A 14,984-nucleotide genomic window follows, 5' to 3' on the forward strand; every position below is an offset into this window, starting at 1 on the left:
GGATTCGCACACGGTATACAAGTGAATGAGCCTGTTTCCACTGTTGCGTTGGTGATGTGTGTTTTTTGAGCGGTGAAAAAACGCACAAAAGAGCCAACTAATTCGCCTGAGAGTGGAATGCATGCGAATCGCATGCGTTTCCTGCAAATTCGCATAGGTACCGATGTAAATTCACACAGGCAGTGACAGGGTTAAAATCGCATATACCCTCACCTATGCGAATTCGCGGCAAAAATCGCATGGGGAATTGCATCCGCATGCGATTTCATCAGCGGTGGAATCCAGGCGATTCTGCACCGCGATAGTGGAAACGAGCCCTCAGAGAATATTGGGAGCAACAACACCGTGAAGTCCAAACAACACACCAGACAGGTCAGGGATAAAGTTATTGAGAAGTTTAAAGCAGGCTTAGGATACAAAGATTTCCAAAGCCTTGAACATCCCACGGAGCACTGTTCAAGCGATCATTCAGAAATGGAAGGCGTATGGCACAACTGTAAAGGTTATTCACCTAAACTCACAGGCTGAACAAGGAGACCGCTGATCAGAAATGCAGTCAAGAGGCCCATGGTGACTCTGGATGAGCTGCAGAGATCTACAGCTCAGGTGGGGGAATCTGTCCATAGGACAACTATTAGTCATGCACTGTACAAAGTTGGCCTTTATGGAAGAGTGGCAAGAAGAAAGCCATTGTTAACAGAAACGCATAAGAAGTCCTGTTTACAGTTTGTCACAAGCCATGTGGGAGACACAGCAAACGTGGAAGAAGGTGCTCTGGTCAGATGAGACCAAAATGCAAAACACTGTGTGGCAGAAAACTAACACTGCACATCACTCTGAACACACCATCCCCACTGTCAAATATGGTGGTGGCAGCATCATGCTCTGGGGATGAGTCTCTTCAGCAGGTACAGGGAATCTGGTCAGAGTTGATGAGAAGATGGATGGAGCCAAATACAGGATAATCTTGGAAGCAAACTTCTTGGAGTCTGCAAAAGACTTGAGACTGGGGCAGAGGTTCACCTTCCAGCAGGACAACAACCCTAAAGTTAAAGCCAGTGCAACAATAGAATGGTTTAAAACAAAACATATCCATGTGTTAAAATGGCCCAGTCTAGGTCCAGATCTAAACCCAATCGAGAATCTGTGGCAAGATCTGAAAACAGCTGTTCAAACGCTGTCCATCTAATCTGACTTTCAGTCTCTAGATGTGCAAAGCTGGTAGAGACATACCCTAAAAAAGACTGGCATCTGTAATTGCAGCAAAATGTGGATCTACAAAGTAATAACTCAGGGGGCTGAATAGTTACACACCCCATTTTGCAGTTTAAAAAAATATGTTTGGAATCATGTATGATTTTCGTTCCACATGTGTACACCACTTTGTATCTGTCTTTTTTTATGTGGAATTCCAATAAAATGAATTCATGTTTGTTGCAGTAATATGACAAAATGGAAAACTTTAAGGGGGCTGAATACTTTTGCAAGCCACTGCATAGGCTGTGAAGGCAGCCCATTACTGCTGAAGCTATAGCAGCAGACAGGGTGGATGCTGGATTCGTTTGATACCACCGAGGATGTGATCTTTGACTTTCCATGCCAATCTGCTCCATTTTTCCTCTGAAAAGCAAGGCACACCACCGCTGATAAAGTGATGCTCTTATCTATGGAAAGAACTGGGATGGAAGATTGGCAGAATATAGGAAGGTTGTTTCATATGTTCTTAGAGGCTGCTCCATAAGCAGCAATGGAACATACCAGTTACCTGCTAGATTGTGGCACACCTAGTGTAAGGGAGTAAGTGCACCAACCCAAAGACATCACCTGGGTTTTTAGTTTCCCTTGGCCCCTACAAGGGAAACTCCTACACAAAATACAAATTTTAGTCGATGCGATGAGTGTCATTTCACAGTGCTGTTAGTCAGGGCAGCTTCTAGGCTGTGTAGCACTCAGGGTAAGGGTGTAAAATTGGTGCCTCCCAAAGACTATTACAATTTGATGCGGTAGCCAGAGGAGCATCCACTATTAGGTAGCAAGATACAGCCTACCCCCCCCCCCCCCCCCCATATACGTAGCTACTAGCCAGATGCAGCCCCCTCCCAGTATAGGTAGCAAAAGAACTCCACCCCCCACTTTCCTTTGTAGAGGTAGCCAGTGAACTTCCACCTACCCTTTGTATAGGGAGCCCCCACAATATAGGTACCCAGCAATCCTCCCTGAGAAGGTAACATCCCTCAGTGATCCACACGCTGCATATCTTCTTCTTCCTTGGTATCCTTATTGGCAACATAAGAGCATGTCATCACAGGGAGCACAGTTACCAATTGAACAGGCAGGAGGAAGGGGATGTGCAGCGTGTGATCACAGAGGGGCGAGTTACCACTCCCTGTACACTTTTCTGCACGAATTTACAGCTTGCAGGAAAGACATGCAAACAGTGAATGTCAACATGGGTCTTAATTCCGTTGGAAATGTTTTTGACATTTGGTTATTGCATGCGATAACTCATTGTTAATAGAGCCCACAGTGCTAATCTAGTACAAATTAGAGACTTCAAATCAAACATAAAAAAAATTGCTTAATACATTTTTGGATTTAACTGGACTTAACTCCCATTACAGCCTATGGCGACACCTGGTGCACCCAAATTTCCTGCACTGTTTATGCCAGACTTGATTGAGACTGTAGTAAGATGCACAGTATATGAAATTCTTGATGAATGAAAGGACATTCATTAAAAAAAAAAAAGTGGTTGTGCCATTACAGATTAATAAACCAAACCCAAGTGGCCCGCATTACACAAGCACAATCACGGCCTGCACACTAGCATGGAGCTGCTCATGAGCACAAAACCTAGCAAGCCTGTATGATAGTTCCAGAGGGTCATAGCTTTGGAATGGGAAGCTCAAGGTGGCCAGGGGAAACACCTGGATTACCCAGCATCTTCCCCATACAAAAGGTAAGTAACTTTATTAAGTGTATTCTCTTCAGGTACACTGTAAATTACCTTAGGGCTACCATACACTGGTCAATAGCCAACAGATAGATCTCGCTCTCATCACAGAGGGATCTATTGGCTGCCCATACACTGCACACAGATTTGAATCTATTTTAGATGTCTCGCTGCCCCCCAGGTCATTCCTGCTCCCCCAACGAACAGCAATAACATCACCTGTACGGGATCTGTGCTGTCACTTCTTCCGGCTGGCCTTCTCCATATCCTCTTCACTTCCTGTCCCATCCTGTGGCAAGCGGATGTTTAAACAGAGGGTGCTCTACCGTTTGAACTTCAGCCTGTCACAGGACGCAACAGGAAGTGAAGAGGACATGGAGAAGGCCAGCCGGAAGAAGTGACAGCACGGACCCCAGGGACTCCCGCCAGCCAGACAGGTGAGGTTATTGCTGCGTCTGTTGTCAGCGAAATCAAATACCGCTATCGATATGCTCCCAAACCACCGGCAATCAAGTAAAGCTTTTCTGTCCCAAACAATCGACCGATGTCGTCTGGCAATCGGTTAGCGTTTTGGTTAAAGATTTCACAGCAGGTTTGATCAGTGATCGAATCTGTTTTATATCAGCAGGAATTCGAGCCAGTGTATGGGTAGCTTTACATGATGTGTCCGATACCTTCACTATGCAAGTGATCAGCATGCAGAGCTGAGTAGTGGAGGCAGCAGTCCCACTTCTAATGATTACTCACATGAATGGTGGATGGAGATCTCCACTAGGCCTGAACGATTTATCGTTTTGATATCGAAATCACGATCACGGAAACGACGATTCCGTGATCGCCACAGTGGCGATTTTTGCCGATATTCTGCAGACCTGTGCCCTCCCGCTGTGCGCAGCTGTGTGTAAAATAGCAGTGACTTTCACTCCCCGCGGCAGCTTATCTTTCTCTCTGCCTAGTTCCTCCTCCTCCTCCCCTCCTACGTCATCAGCCCTGCTGCGAGAGCGGCTCAGGCTCTCGCTAATGTGAACAAACACTTTCCTCCACAGATTGTTTAATTCTGCAGACCACGGCTATTTAGCTAATGTCTGGCTGACTTTTCCTCCCCCCTTATTCAACAGTTCCCATGAAAGCAGGGAGCAGAGAAGGAATTCCCTCCCCCTTCATTGCCGAGAAAAACAAAAGTTTGCCTTCATTGCCGAAGTACAGGAGAAGAGAGCATGTGGATGGAGCTGCACAGCATGGGGGAGTTTGAGTAAGCAAGACTGAGTGCATGACTGTGTGCGTTTCAGTATGTGTGTATCAGTGAGTGCTAGAGAAGTTTGATTGTGTGTGTGTGCGCTGCAGGATGTGTGTATCAGATATGCTGCAGGATCATCTGTGTGTATCAGTGAGTGCTGCAAGATGGAGAAGTGTGTGTGTGTGGGGTGTGTGTAAGTGCTGAGTGCGAGATGGATGTGTATCAGCGCAACCCCCCACGGCTTACCTTTACGCTACCTATCCCACACTTGACATTAACCATCCCCACGGCCTCTGTGACATGGCTTTTATCCCAAGCACACACCCCAAGCATAGTAATATGTACTGCATGGGGAATCAAGGGACAGTGGCATGATAACTCCCCACCCCCTCGACTTGGTCTAATTTTTTTTTTTACTTTTGACCTACTGTCTATTTGTTTGGGTTTAAGATTTATCACAGCTCTGCTCCGCCTCCTTTGCGCAGACGAATAGGCACATGCTTAAGCTCGATTTTGAAGAAATCGTGAATCGAATCGAAATTTGACAGAAATTGTGCGATTAAATCTTTTCTCAAAATCGTTCAGGCCTAATCTCCACCCTTTAAAATGCATTACATTTTATCCTGATCATGTTATTAAATACAGAATTTACAAAGCATCACCTGCCTCAATATGGTCCAGTACTGAACAGTGTATCTAGAAAAATAAAAAAAAGTCACACAGCTTTACAGGTGTACACTATGTTTATTTTCTGTGACAGAAGGTTTAGGAGGTGGCAGGAACAGCGGCAGCCTGGGTCCTCTGCACAGACACTCTGGTGTGGGTCTTGGCAAGATGGTCAGTGTACTCCTAAAAAGGAAGAGAGTCCACAGTGAGTAACAATCCTAAAACATGAACGTTATTTATGAGTTCTTAGGCTCTTTTCACACTATACACATTTATGCACACTAAAGACCCAGTGAATTAAATGGGTCCTTTTACTACTGCTCTGGTGCATACATGCCTATCTGACAGCTCACACATCTGCCGTTCACGACTATGAATGGTAATCATGCTGCATAAGAAAAAGTTTGTAATGCAGCATACAAATATAGTGGGAAAGGGCTAACCCAATCACAGCACCTTTTCAAAGAAAGCTCATATGTCCCTAAAGAAGGAGATGTGGGTACATTTTGATACATAAGGCTTGTATACACTAGATTTAAAAAAGTTGGCTCCTCCTTCAACCCACCTGCCACCCCCCTACTGCAACAGAACACACCGTTAGCCTGCAGGCTATCTATGCATCTGTTCAGCCCAGCCATGTCAATCCAAGGTATTGGGTCTTGAACCCCGTCAGGCGACACCCATCTAGCCTGTGTTTGGGCCTTTGATCTAATTTTCACTTCAGATCCTATTCCAGTGAGTGATCAGAAAGTCAATTGAAAGGACATACACAGGGATCGATAGCCAGTATATCTATCAATATTTTCCAGCATGTCTGATCTACATCCGATCAAGATAGATTTTAACTTGGTATTCATTAGTTGATGGCAATCAGAAGGCTGTGTATTTTTCTTTGAATGGTTGTGTACCAAGCCTAGCATCACTACTGAACGGAATTTTGGCTCTAAGCAGTTTTTCAGAAGATACAATATGAAGGCAATTCTACAGCTTGTAACATGAGGGGAAAAATACAGTTACAAAACTATTTAAACCTGACACATACATGTCAAACTCCAGCCCATGGCCCAAATCTGGCCCACAGAGCCATGAAATTTGGCCCTCAAGTGGTTTCCCCACTTTGCATTATGTTTGGCCTATAGTGGTTAGACCATCAGGGAAGCTGTAATGGAGGCAAAGCTCTACAGCACCAGGGGGCGTGAAAGCACTAGACACTGGGGATAATGGATAGGGCAGGGAGGACCAATAAACACCAGGGAACTGTATAAGGGAGAAAGGTTGTGGTTGGCCTGCTACCTGGTCCCAGTGCTCTATAACAAAACAAAACAAAAAACACAAAAAAAAAAAAAGGCTGCCGATGGTGGCTTCTAATCTGTTGGAGTCATCACAACCGTATGTATGCATGTATACCTGGTATGGAGACTTGGTGAAGATTGTCTCCTTCCACAAATCTGGAGTCAGGTAGCTGTAGGTCTTGGAGATAGCATCAAACGTGGCTTTAGCTGTGGGTAGAAGAGATTGGTGGAATTAATTTCAACCGTTGCCTCATTTGGAATTATCAGAAACTAAAATTTATTATAAAAAAAAAAAAAAAAAAAAATGAATACACCTACAAAACTAATTATGGGGCCTTACGGAATGGTTATAGTGATCATAAAGTAAGCCTAACAAATACAACAGAAAACACGATAAAATACATAATCTGTGGCTACAGTCATTGAAGGTTGCAAAACTAGGCCATCTTTGTTCTACAAATATTGTATATCATGGAGAACGAGCGTCAGGAGGAAAAGCCTGTATTTTTTGGTGCAGGCTTCAGGACTATTCTGGGCAGGTGTAGTTATATGGGCTTCAGCTCATCTTTGTTTGGATTTTGCTCTGTACACTTTTATGCACTGATGTGGAGGTTTAAAGCGGAACTGTAAAAGTGTTTTTAACTACTTTGGCTTCCTGGACGTACTAGCTACAACCAGGAGGCCATGTGCGCGTCCGCGCGCTCCAGCGGCCGTGCACGCGTGCTCCCGCCCGCGGTTCATTAGCCTAGCAATCAGTGAATCGGGCTATGGTGCCCGATCACTGATTCCTCTCCCCCGCTGAAAAAGCGACAGCTTCTCTTGGAAGCTTCGCTTTTTCTGGCTGTAACGTACCCCATGCATCGCTCTAAGCGTGTTACGCTTAGAGTGACGTCATGTAAACAAACTCATGGCCGCCATCTTGTGGCCAAAAAGTAAAACTACAACTAAAAGTGAAAAAAATATAAAAACCTCAAGACACATTTACATTATAAAACTATGGTTTACATCCCACCCTCCCAAAAATACCCAAATAAAATGTTTAATACAAAAAAAAAAAAAACATAAAAACATGTAAATATTTACCTAAGGGTCTAAACTTTTTAAATATCAATGTAAAGATGAAATTTCTATTTTATTTTAAACTTGTAAATGGTGATAGATGCAAAACGGAAAAAATGCACCTTTATTTCCAAATAAAATATTGTCGCCATACATTGTGATAGGGACATAATTTTAATGGTGTAATAACCGGGACATATGGGCAAATACAATAAGTGAGTTTTAATTATGGAGGCATGTATTTTAAAAACTATAATGGCTGAAAACTGAGAAATGATGATTTTTTTTCCTTTTTTTCTTATTCTTTCTGAATGCATTTACAGTAAAGTGGCTCTTAGCAAAATGTACCCCCCAAAGAAAGCCTAATTGGTGGCGGGAAAAACAAGATATAGATCAGTTCATAGTGATAAAGTTATAGGCTAATGAATGGGAGGTGAAAATTGCTCAGATGCATAAAGTGAAAACGACTGAAGGCTGAAGTGGTTAAACACATTGTTTCACTTACCTGGGGCTTCTCCAAGCCCCCAGCAGCCGTCCAGTCCCGCGCCGGTCCTGCCCGAGCCACCGTTCTCCCGCCGCCAGCTACTTTCGGTTTCGCTGCCGGGCCACTGCGCCTGCGTGGCTCTGGCCACGCGTATCCTTTCTTCGCGTCCCCTGCTATTGCAGAGGGGAACGCGATGAAAACATACGCTTGGCATGGCTGCGCTGGTGTCGACTTAGAAGTTGACGTCACCGTGGCGGGAGAACGGCGGCTCGGGCAGGACAGGACGGGCTGCTGGGGGCTTGGGAAGCCCCAGGTAAGTGAAACAATGTGTTTAAAAACACTTTACAGTTCCGCTTTAAAGCCTAGAGTACGGGAAAGTTATGGGCCAATAATCTAGAGTCCGTACAGGAGCCTTTTGAGGTCACCTAAAGCGCCGGCACACCCTACTCACCCACCTGCCAAAAGCCGGTCTGTCATGTGCCATGCGTTGTCCTTGCCCCCACCCAGATTTGGGCACTGAAAAAGCAGAAGGGCAGCAGCAGACCTTGAGCCCTGTTAAAGTAAAAGTCCAGCTCTGACCCCACTGCGACAAACATGTTGCTAACCTCTAAGCTAGTGATGTGTCTGTACAGAACTTGGAACAGTCACAATTCTTGCAGGTGACCTTACTTGTACGTGTGCACAAGGCGGTAGTCATTTTAGCAGATTTCACTGACGTTATCCTCTGAATAGTTCAGGACATGCCATTACCAAGAGGTGTTTCAGGATTGCCTTATGTGACAAGTTTACTTCAGCCCTTTATGAATATGTAGGAAGAGGTCTTCTGCACAAGTGAGGTCTCGTGTAAAAATGATATTGCAGTAAATGCCCATCGATCACTTACCGAAGTTACCCAGAGTGGCAGTGCAGCCCCTGGCGGAGGTGTAACAGTCATCAATACCAGCCATCATTAGCAGCTTCTTGGGGACGGGAGCAGACACAATGCCAGTACCTCTGGGGGCCGGGATCAGACGCACCAGTACAGAGCCACAGCGGCCTGTCACCTGCACAAACACCACAAGAAGACGTTAAGCCACAACTGACAGTTACACATACTTCTATTATCATACCAGGATTTCTAAGTTAGAAATAAAAATAAAAGAAATCCTACATATACAAACAGGGCTGTGGAGTCGGTCCAAAAATCCACCGACTCCTCAGTTTAGGATTCCTCCGACTCCTCTAATTTGCATATTACAATTTTGTTGATTAAAAGTATGTAACATGAAATTCGTCTCTTAACTGCCAACGCTTAGGAATTTTACAAGACAACTGAAGTGAGAAGGATATGTAGACTACTATATTTATTCCCTTTAGACTAAAACTAGTCCTTGGTAAGAGTACTTGTAAAAGGTACAAACCGGAACAAAGAACATCTATCAGGCCCTAGGCAATGTAAGTGTGGGTACATGTAAGAATGATGTGCAGGTACTCTGCAGGGGAATGAGGAGATTCTTCCTCTATTACACATTCTTCATGCACAATCTGAACAAGGTTTATGGGTGACAGACAACACCTCTGTTCAATGTGCACAGCATTCTCAGTGGATTCCCTGCAGCTCTGTGGGGAGTGCATATGTAGAGTTTAGTACTACTGTGTAACAAAGTAAACCTGAGAGATGAAATTAAAGTTTTATACATACCTGGGGCTTCCTCCAGCCGCCTTCAGGATAATCAGTCCCTCGTTGTCCTCCTCCACCACCTGGATCTTCTGCTATGAGTCCAGGTACTTGAGCCAGTCGGGCGTAGTGCGCATGCACACACTCCGCTGCCAGGAGCATACTACACCTGTGCAGCACTATTGCGCAGGTGTAGAATGTTCCTGGCTGTGGGAGCGGCATTTGGCCGGACAGCGCTGACTGGCTGAATTACTAGGACTCATAGCAGAAGATCCGGGTGGTGGAGGACAGCGAGGGACTGATTAGCCTGAAGGGGGCTGGAGGAAGCCCCATGTATGTATAAAACTTTACTTTTCATCCGTCTCAGGTACCCTTTAATTTGTAGTCACCAAACCAAATTTTAACAACATATCAAATTATTTGATTTCATGAGCAAAGGGAGTGCATACATTTGCATAAATCAGCATCAGTGCAGAATTATTTCCATCTCATTGACCATCTCTATTAGTGACACAGCTACACATCAGGCTTTATTCTTACAGCATAGATGTTATTTAGTATATATAAGAGATTCCTGTGTACACATCATATATACAGTCACGATCAGATATGTATATCTGACCTTAAAAATACAGGGACTGCTTTATTGAAGCAGCACAAGTAACTAATTTTGATTGGTTTATTTCATTTTTGTGGACTAAGCACAGCTATTACTGTATATATACATTATTTTTAATGACTATTATCTGAGAAATAGAACATTTTATCATATTTTCTATTTTAATTACAGTTACAAATTCATTAGGAGTCGGAGCATTTTTTCCCGACTCCGACTCCAGGCACCCAAAATTGCCCGACTCCACCTCCACAGCCCTGTATACAAATAATTTTTTTTTTTTTTTTTATGTAGAACAGAGATTACTGATGAGAGTAGAAGGGCTCACAATCTAATACCTACTATATAGCCATGTGTACTGTAGTCTAGGGCCAATTTTAGGGGGGTGCCAATTAACTTGTATGCTTTTGAGATGTGGGAAGAAAACTGGAGTGCCCGGAGAAAACCAAAAGCAGGCACGGGGAGAACATACAAACTCTGTGCAAATACTGCCCTGGCTGGGATTCAAACCGGGGACCCAGCTCTGCAAGGCAACAGTGCTAACCACTACACCACTGTGCTGTCCATCTAATTTGCTGATGTGGAAAGTTCCTCATTAGCTCGGTATTATACAATCTCTGGCAGCTCCAACAAGGGTGCTGTAATGAAGCTGCAAGATTAAACTGAATAAAACTATCCCTAATCTCAGCTTTAGGATCTTATGCCAGGGGAAGCATTGCTTTTCTGAAGCACAGAAATGAGAAGGAAATTTTACATGGCAAGCACTGAATCACCATCCCAGGATGCATTGTGTTGAGCATCAATCAGGAACAGGAAGACCACACGGAGGTCAGACTGCCGTGCATACGAAGCTCGTTGCTATGTCTCTCTTATAAGGACAAATCACACAATTGAGACGTGTAACTGATCAGAGCTGAGAGACATGGTTGGTGCCATACTATACAGGAGGACCTCCCCACTTACCTTGCAGGGCACAGTGTGTGGCTTTCCGATCTTGTTACCCCAGTAGCCTCTGCGGACAGGTACGATGGACAGCTTAGCCAGGATGATGGCACCACGGATAGCAGTGGCAACTTCCTTGGAACACTTCACACCAAGACCAACATGGCCGTTGTAGTCTCCAATGGCAACAAAAGCCTGTAAAACGTAAATACTAAAGTCAAGATACCGGCTGCTTTGTAGAACCCTCGAATAAGACTTAAGCTGGCCATACACTGGCCCGATTTGCCGCCGTTTCGACAGCAGATTCGATCACTGGGATCGAATCTGCTGCCAATCGTTCGCGCTACACACCGAATTTCGATCCATTTCGTCTGATCCCATCGATCGCTCCGTGCGGAAAATTACCGTCGATCACCTGCGGGTAGGGAGCGCGTCGCTAGCGGCGTTCGAGTACCCGACGACCGACGCAATAGAGCCGCATACATTGCCTGCTCCACCGGCATGACTACCCCCGGTCACTGCTGCCCCGTGTCCGCGCTGGTCTCTGGCATGCTTCAGTTCCTCCTGCCCGGCAGGAAGTTTAAACAGTAGAGGGCGCTCTACTGTTTAAACTTCCTGCCGGGCAGGAAGAAGTAAAGCATGCTGGACCCGGAGACCAGAGCGGAGAAGACAGCGGAGACCTGGCGGCTGGAGTCGCGCCGGCGGAGCAGGTAATGTATGCGGGCATGCGGGCGGGGGGGGAGCGGCGGCAGCACCACCACAACAGATTGTGAACGGTTTCAGGCTGAAATCGGTTCACAATCTGTTTGCAGTAAAGGTAGCCATACGATCCCTCTCTGATCAGATTCGATCAGAGAGGGATCTATCTGTTGGTCGAATCTGATGGCAAATCAACCAGTGTATGACCACCTTTACTGAACTGTTTCTGATGTCTACAATCACCATAAAGTGTTCCCATTTAGTATGTCAATGCATTTTTTAGAGCGTTTTTGTGTAGCACATTTCAAATATTGTTACAGTAAAGCTGTTACTGAACAGCTTCTGTAACAAAAACGCATGGAAAACCGATCTGATCTAGCGTTTTTCAGAGCAGTTTTCCACTTTCCTATACTTTAACATTGAGGCAGAAACACCTCAGAAATCTAAAAAACGCTGCAGCCCCCGGAGTTTGCATTTGTGGAAAAAATGAACCGCTCTGGTGTGCACCATCCCATTCACTTTTATTAGCCAAGCAGTTATCCCCCTGCAAGCGTTTTAAAGAACGCTCCAGAACCACTCTGGTGTGCACCAGTCCATACAGTCTTACCATGAAGCCACCTGAATCACGTAATTGAGGTGACAAAATCTAGGGGGCGACATTTGGACACTATCCTCCTCATCCATGCATCCCTGAATCCCCATTCTCATTCCACTGGTGGCACTTTCCGCCCTTCCCCATGACATCATAGGGCTTGCTACGTAAAACGCCATCACCGGCGAGAGATTACCATGGCTAGTCAGAGGGAAAGCTTTGGCTCGTACACTAGACTGGCCAATCACAGCCGCCCACTGCTTCTTACTAATTTGTGCCAATGGTCTCGCACATCCTCCTAAGTTTCAGGCAGTAGAAAGTCTAAAACTGGCCCTGCCTACACAACAGGAAACAGAGCACAGCAAACCCACCTTGAACCTTGTCCGCTGTCCGGCACGGGTCTGTTTCTGCACAGGCATGATCTTCAGGACCTCATCCTTCAGAGAGGAACCCAGGAAGAAGTCGATGATCTCAGACTCCTACGGGCGGAAAACAGACATGAGAAATCTGAACACCCATACATTCCCAAACATCAGTTTTAGCCATAGATCATCAGTTTTGGCCAACCATCTGCTACATGAAAGACCATTTGCCATTATTAAAACCAACCTTTTTACTGGTCAAACTCAATAGGACAAGATTCTTTCAAGTGGTACATAAGGAAAGCATTGCTTCACCGAAGAAATTTGATCACTGTAAATCGGAAAAACTACCATATTTCCCAGGGCATTAACTCAATACCAGGTGAAAATGTTGTAAGCTGAACAAAACTGACACATTAGGGTTAATCGCAAGACATGCAGAATTTTGAGCACGTTTGCACTCAATGCCGTGTGTAGTAAAGATTGTAATTTAGTAAAGCTAGTAAATTTGAAGGGTCTCTGAAGTCTCATTAAAATCAAGTTTTTATATTAAAAAATGTCTAACATGATTGCCCTAACTAAAACGCTGCATCCCAGCAGCTGAAATCTAACTAAATCCCCCCAAACCCCCGGGGCACACTGCGGGGAGCGATTCCGTGAGAGGCAGAGCCTCCAGCTGCAGCTCTGCCTCTACACGTGTCTATCAGTGCGTATCTCCGCCTCAGTCTTCTTTCACTGAGAGGGGCGGGGGAGAGGCAGAGATACACGCATGGAGGCAGAGCTGCAGCCGAAAGCTATGCCTCTCACAGAAGCGCACAGGGCAGCAAAAGCCACGACCAAGAAAGTCGTGGATTTTGCAAGGGGGATTAGGGGGGGGGGGGGGACGACTTAGTTAGAATTCAGTCGCGGGGATGTAGCGTTTTAGTTAGGGCAATCATGTTAAAGATATTTTTAATATAAAAACTAGATTTTAATGAGACTTCAGAGTCTCTTGAAATAAAGTTATTCATACTTCCTGAGTGTGTGGCTTCTGTCCGTAGCCCCGCCCCCGAACAGAAAAGGTCACAGGCGCTTCTCTGATGGTCCTAGAGAAACACCTATGACCTCTTAGGGCCCGTTCACACTGCACGTGTTTCCAGCCGCGTTTTGGAAACGCGTGCAGGAGGCAGACACGCACGGCATCAGACAGTGCATAGAGTGCACTGTGATGTTCACACTGCATGCGTTCCGGACCAGTGCGGTCCGGGAACGCATGCTGCACATGGTTTTTGCAAAAACGCGCGGCTGTCCCATTCACTTTTCAGTTATGGGATCAGCCATGCAACACATACAAACGCGGATGGCGTGCGTTCGCATGCGTGGCCGTCCGCGTTTGTAATGCGAACGGCCCCTTACACTTTGGGGTGCGGTGCTACGGACGGAAGCCAGATACCGGCACACCTGGTTAGAAAAAAAATAAATGTGCTAATCAGAACCGCTGTACAGCACTTTTAATCACTGGGAAATGCCAGCGCAATCGCTGCCCGCAGCGCTTCCTCGTGGGTTCCAGCCCTTACTGATTAATATTCCATTCTTTTGATTTAAAATGCATTCCAATTAGCCTGAGTCTTCAGCAAATAAATGAAAGTCACCACTATTACTAAATGCTCTGAGGATACAGCTGGAGAATGTTTACCTTGATGGGCAGGGAGAAGAGGTAGATCTCCTCCAGGGACTTGATCTTCATGTCCTTGACCAGGCGGCCAAGTTTGGTGACAGGAACCCACTGTGTGAATAAGACAGTTAAACTGTAGCAATAAAAACAATCTCACTCAATTAAGGCAGCTCTTTGTAAATTAGACGTTTACGCACCTCCTTGTCATCGGCCTTTCCTCCCCGGGCTCCACGTCCCCTTCCTCGGCCCCTGCCTCTACCACGTCCGCGGCCTCGGCCACCACTGCCGAAGCCCCCACGGAAACCTCCCCTGTTACCACCGGCGTCGTCCGCCATTTGCTGAAACAATAATAAAATACAAGTCAGGAATTTCAGTTTACAAAAAATTGGTTTGGAACAGAAAGTGAATATTTTTTCTGCAGCATGGAAAAGAGAAGGAAATTTTACATGGCAAGCACTGAATCTCCTTCCCAGGATGCATTGTGTTGAGCATCAATCAGGAACAGGAAGACCATACAGAGGTCAAACTGTCGTGCATACGAGGCTCGTTGTTATGTCTCTCTTATAAAGGACAATCACACAACTTAAAAATGTGTAACTAATCAGAGCTTGAGAGATATTCTATGCCGTACAATAAGGAGGAACTCCCCACTTACCTTGCAACGACCCCTCAATCTTTTAATCCTTAAAAAAAGGTGGGCAGCATTCCTACTCTAATAAATTTGGCACTAGTCTACTTTAGGGTACCCAGCAGGAAACCTCATAGGGAATT

General features: G+C 45.4%; 1 protein-coding gene and 1 non-coding gene across 2 annotated transcripts; both read right to left on the reverse strand.

Annotated features, from left to right (window-relative positions):
• Nucleotides 1-4,914: 4,914 nt before the first annotated feature.
• Nucleotides 4,915-14,578, reverse strand: RPS2 (ribosomal protein S2). Its single transcript, XM_068244172.1, has 7 exons — nucleotides 14,411-14,578; nucleotides 14,235-14,324; nucleotides 12,569-12,676; nucleotides 10,928-11,101; nucleotides 8,575-8,734; nucleotides 6,264-6,355; nucleotides 4,915-5,039 (listed from the first exon to the last, which is right to left on the reverse strand). The coding sequence occupies exons 1-7, from the start codon at nucleotides 14,546-14,548 to the stop codon at nucleotides 4,956-4,958; spliced, it is 846 nt and encodes a 281-aa protein (XP_068100273.1). The 5' UTR covers nucleotides 14,549-14,578; the 3' UTR covers nucleotides 4,915-4,955.
• Nucleotides 10,752-10,887, reverse strand: LOC137526289 (small nucleolar RNA SNORA64/SNORA10 family). The gene has a single exon (XR_011023106.1). It is a non-coding gene; the product is annotated as a small nucleolar RNA SNORA64/SNORA10 family (small nucleolar RNA).
• Nucleotides 14,579-14,984: the final 406 nt, after the last annotated feature.

This window comes from Hyperolius riggenbachi, chromosome 7 (assembly GCF_040937935.1).
Source record: "Hyperolius riggenbachi isolate aHypRig1 chromosome 7, aHypRig1.pri, whole genome shotgun sequence".
NCBI lineage: Eukaryota > Metazoa > Chordata > Amphibia > Anura > Hyperoliidae > Hyperolius > Hyperolius riggenbachi.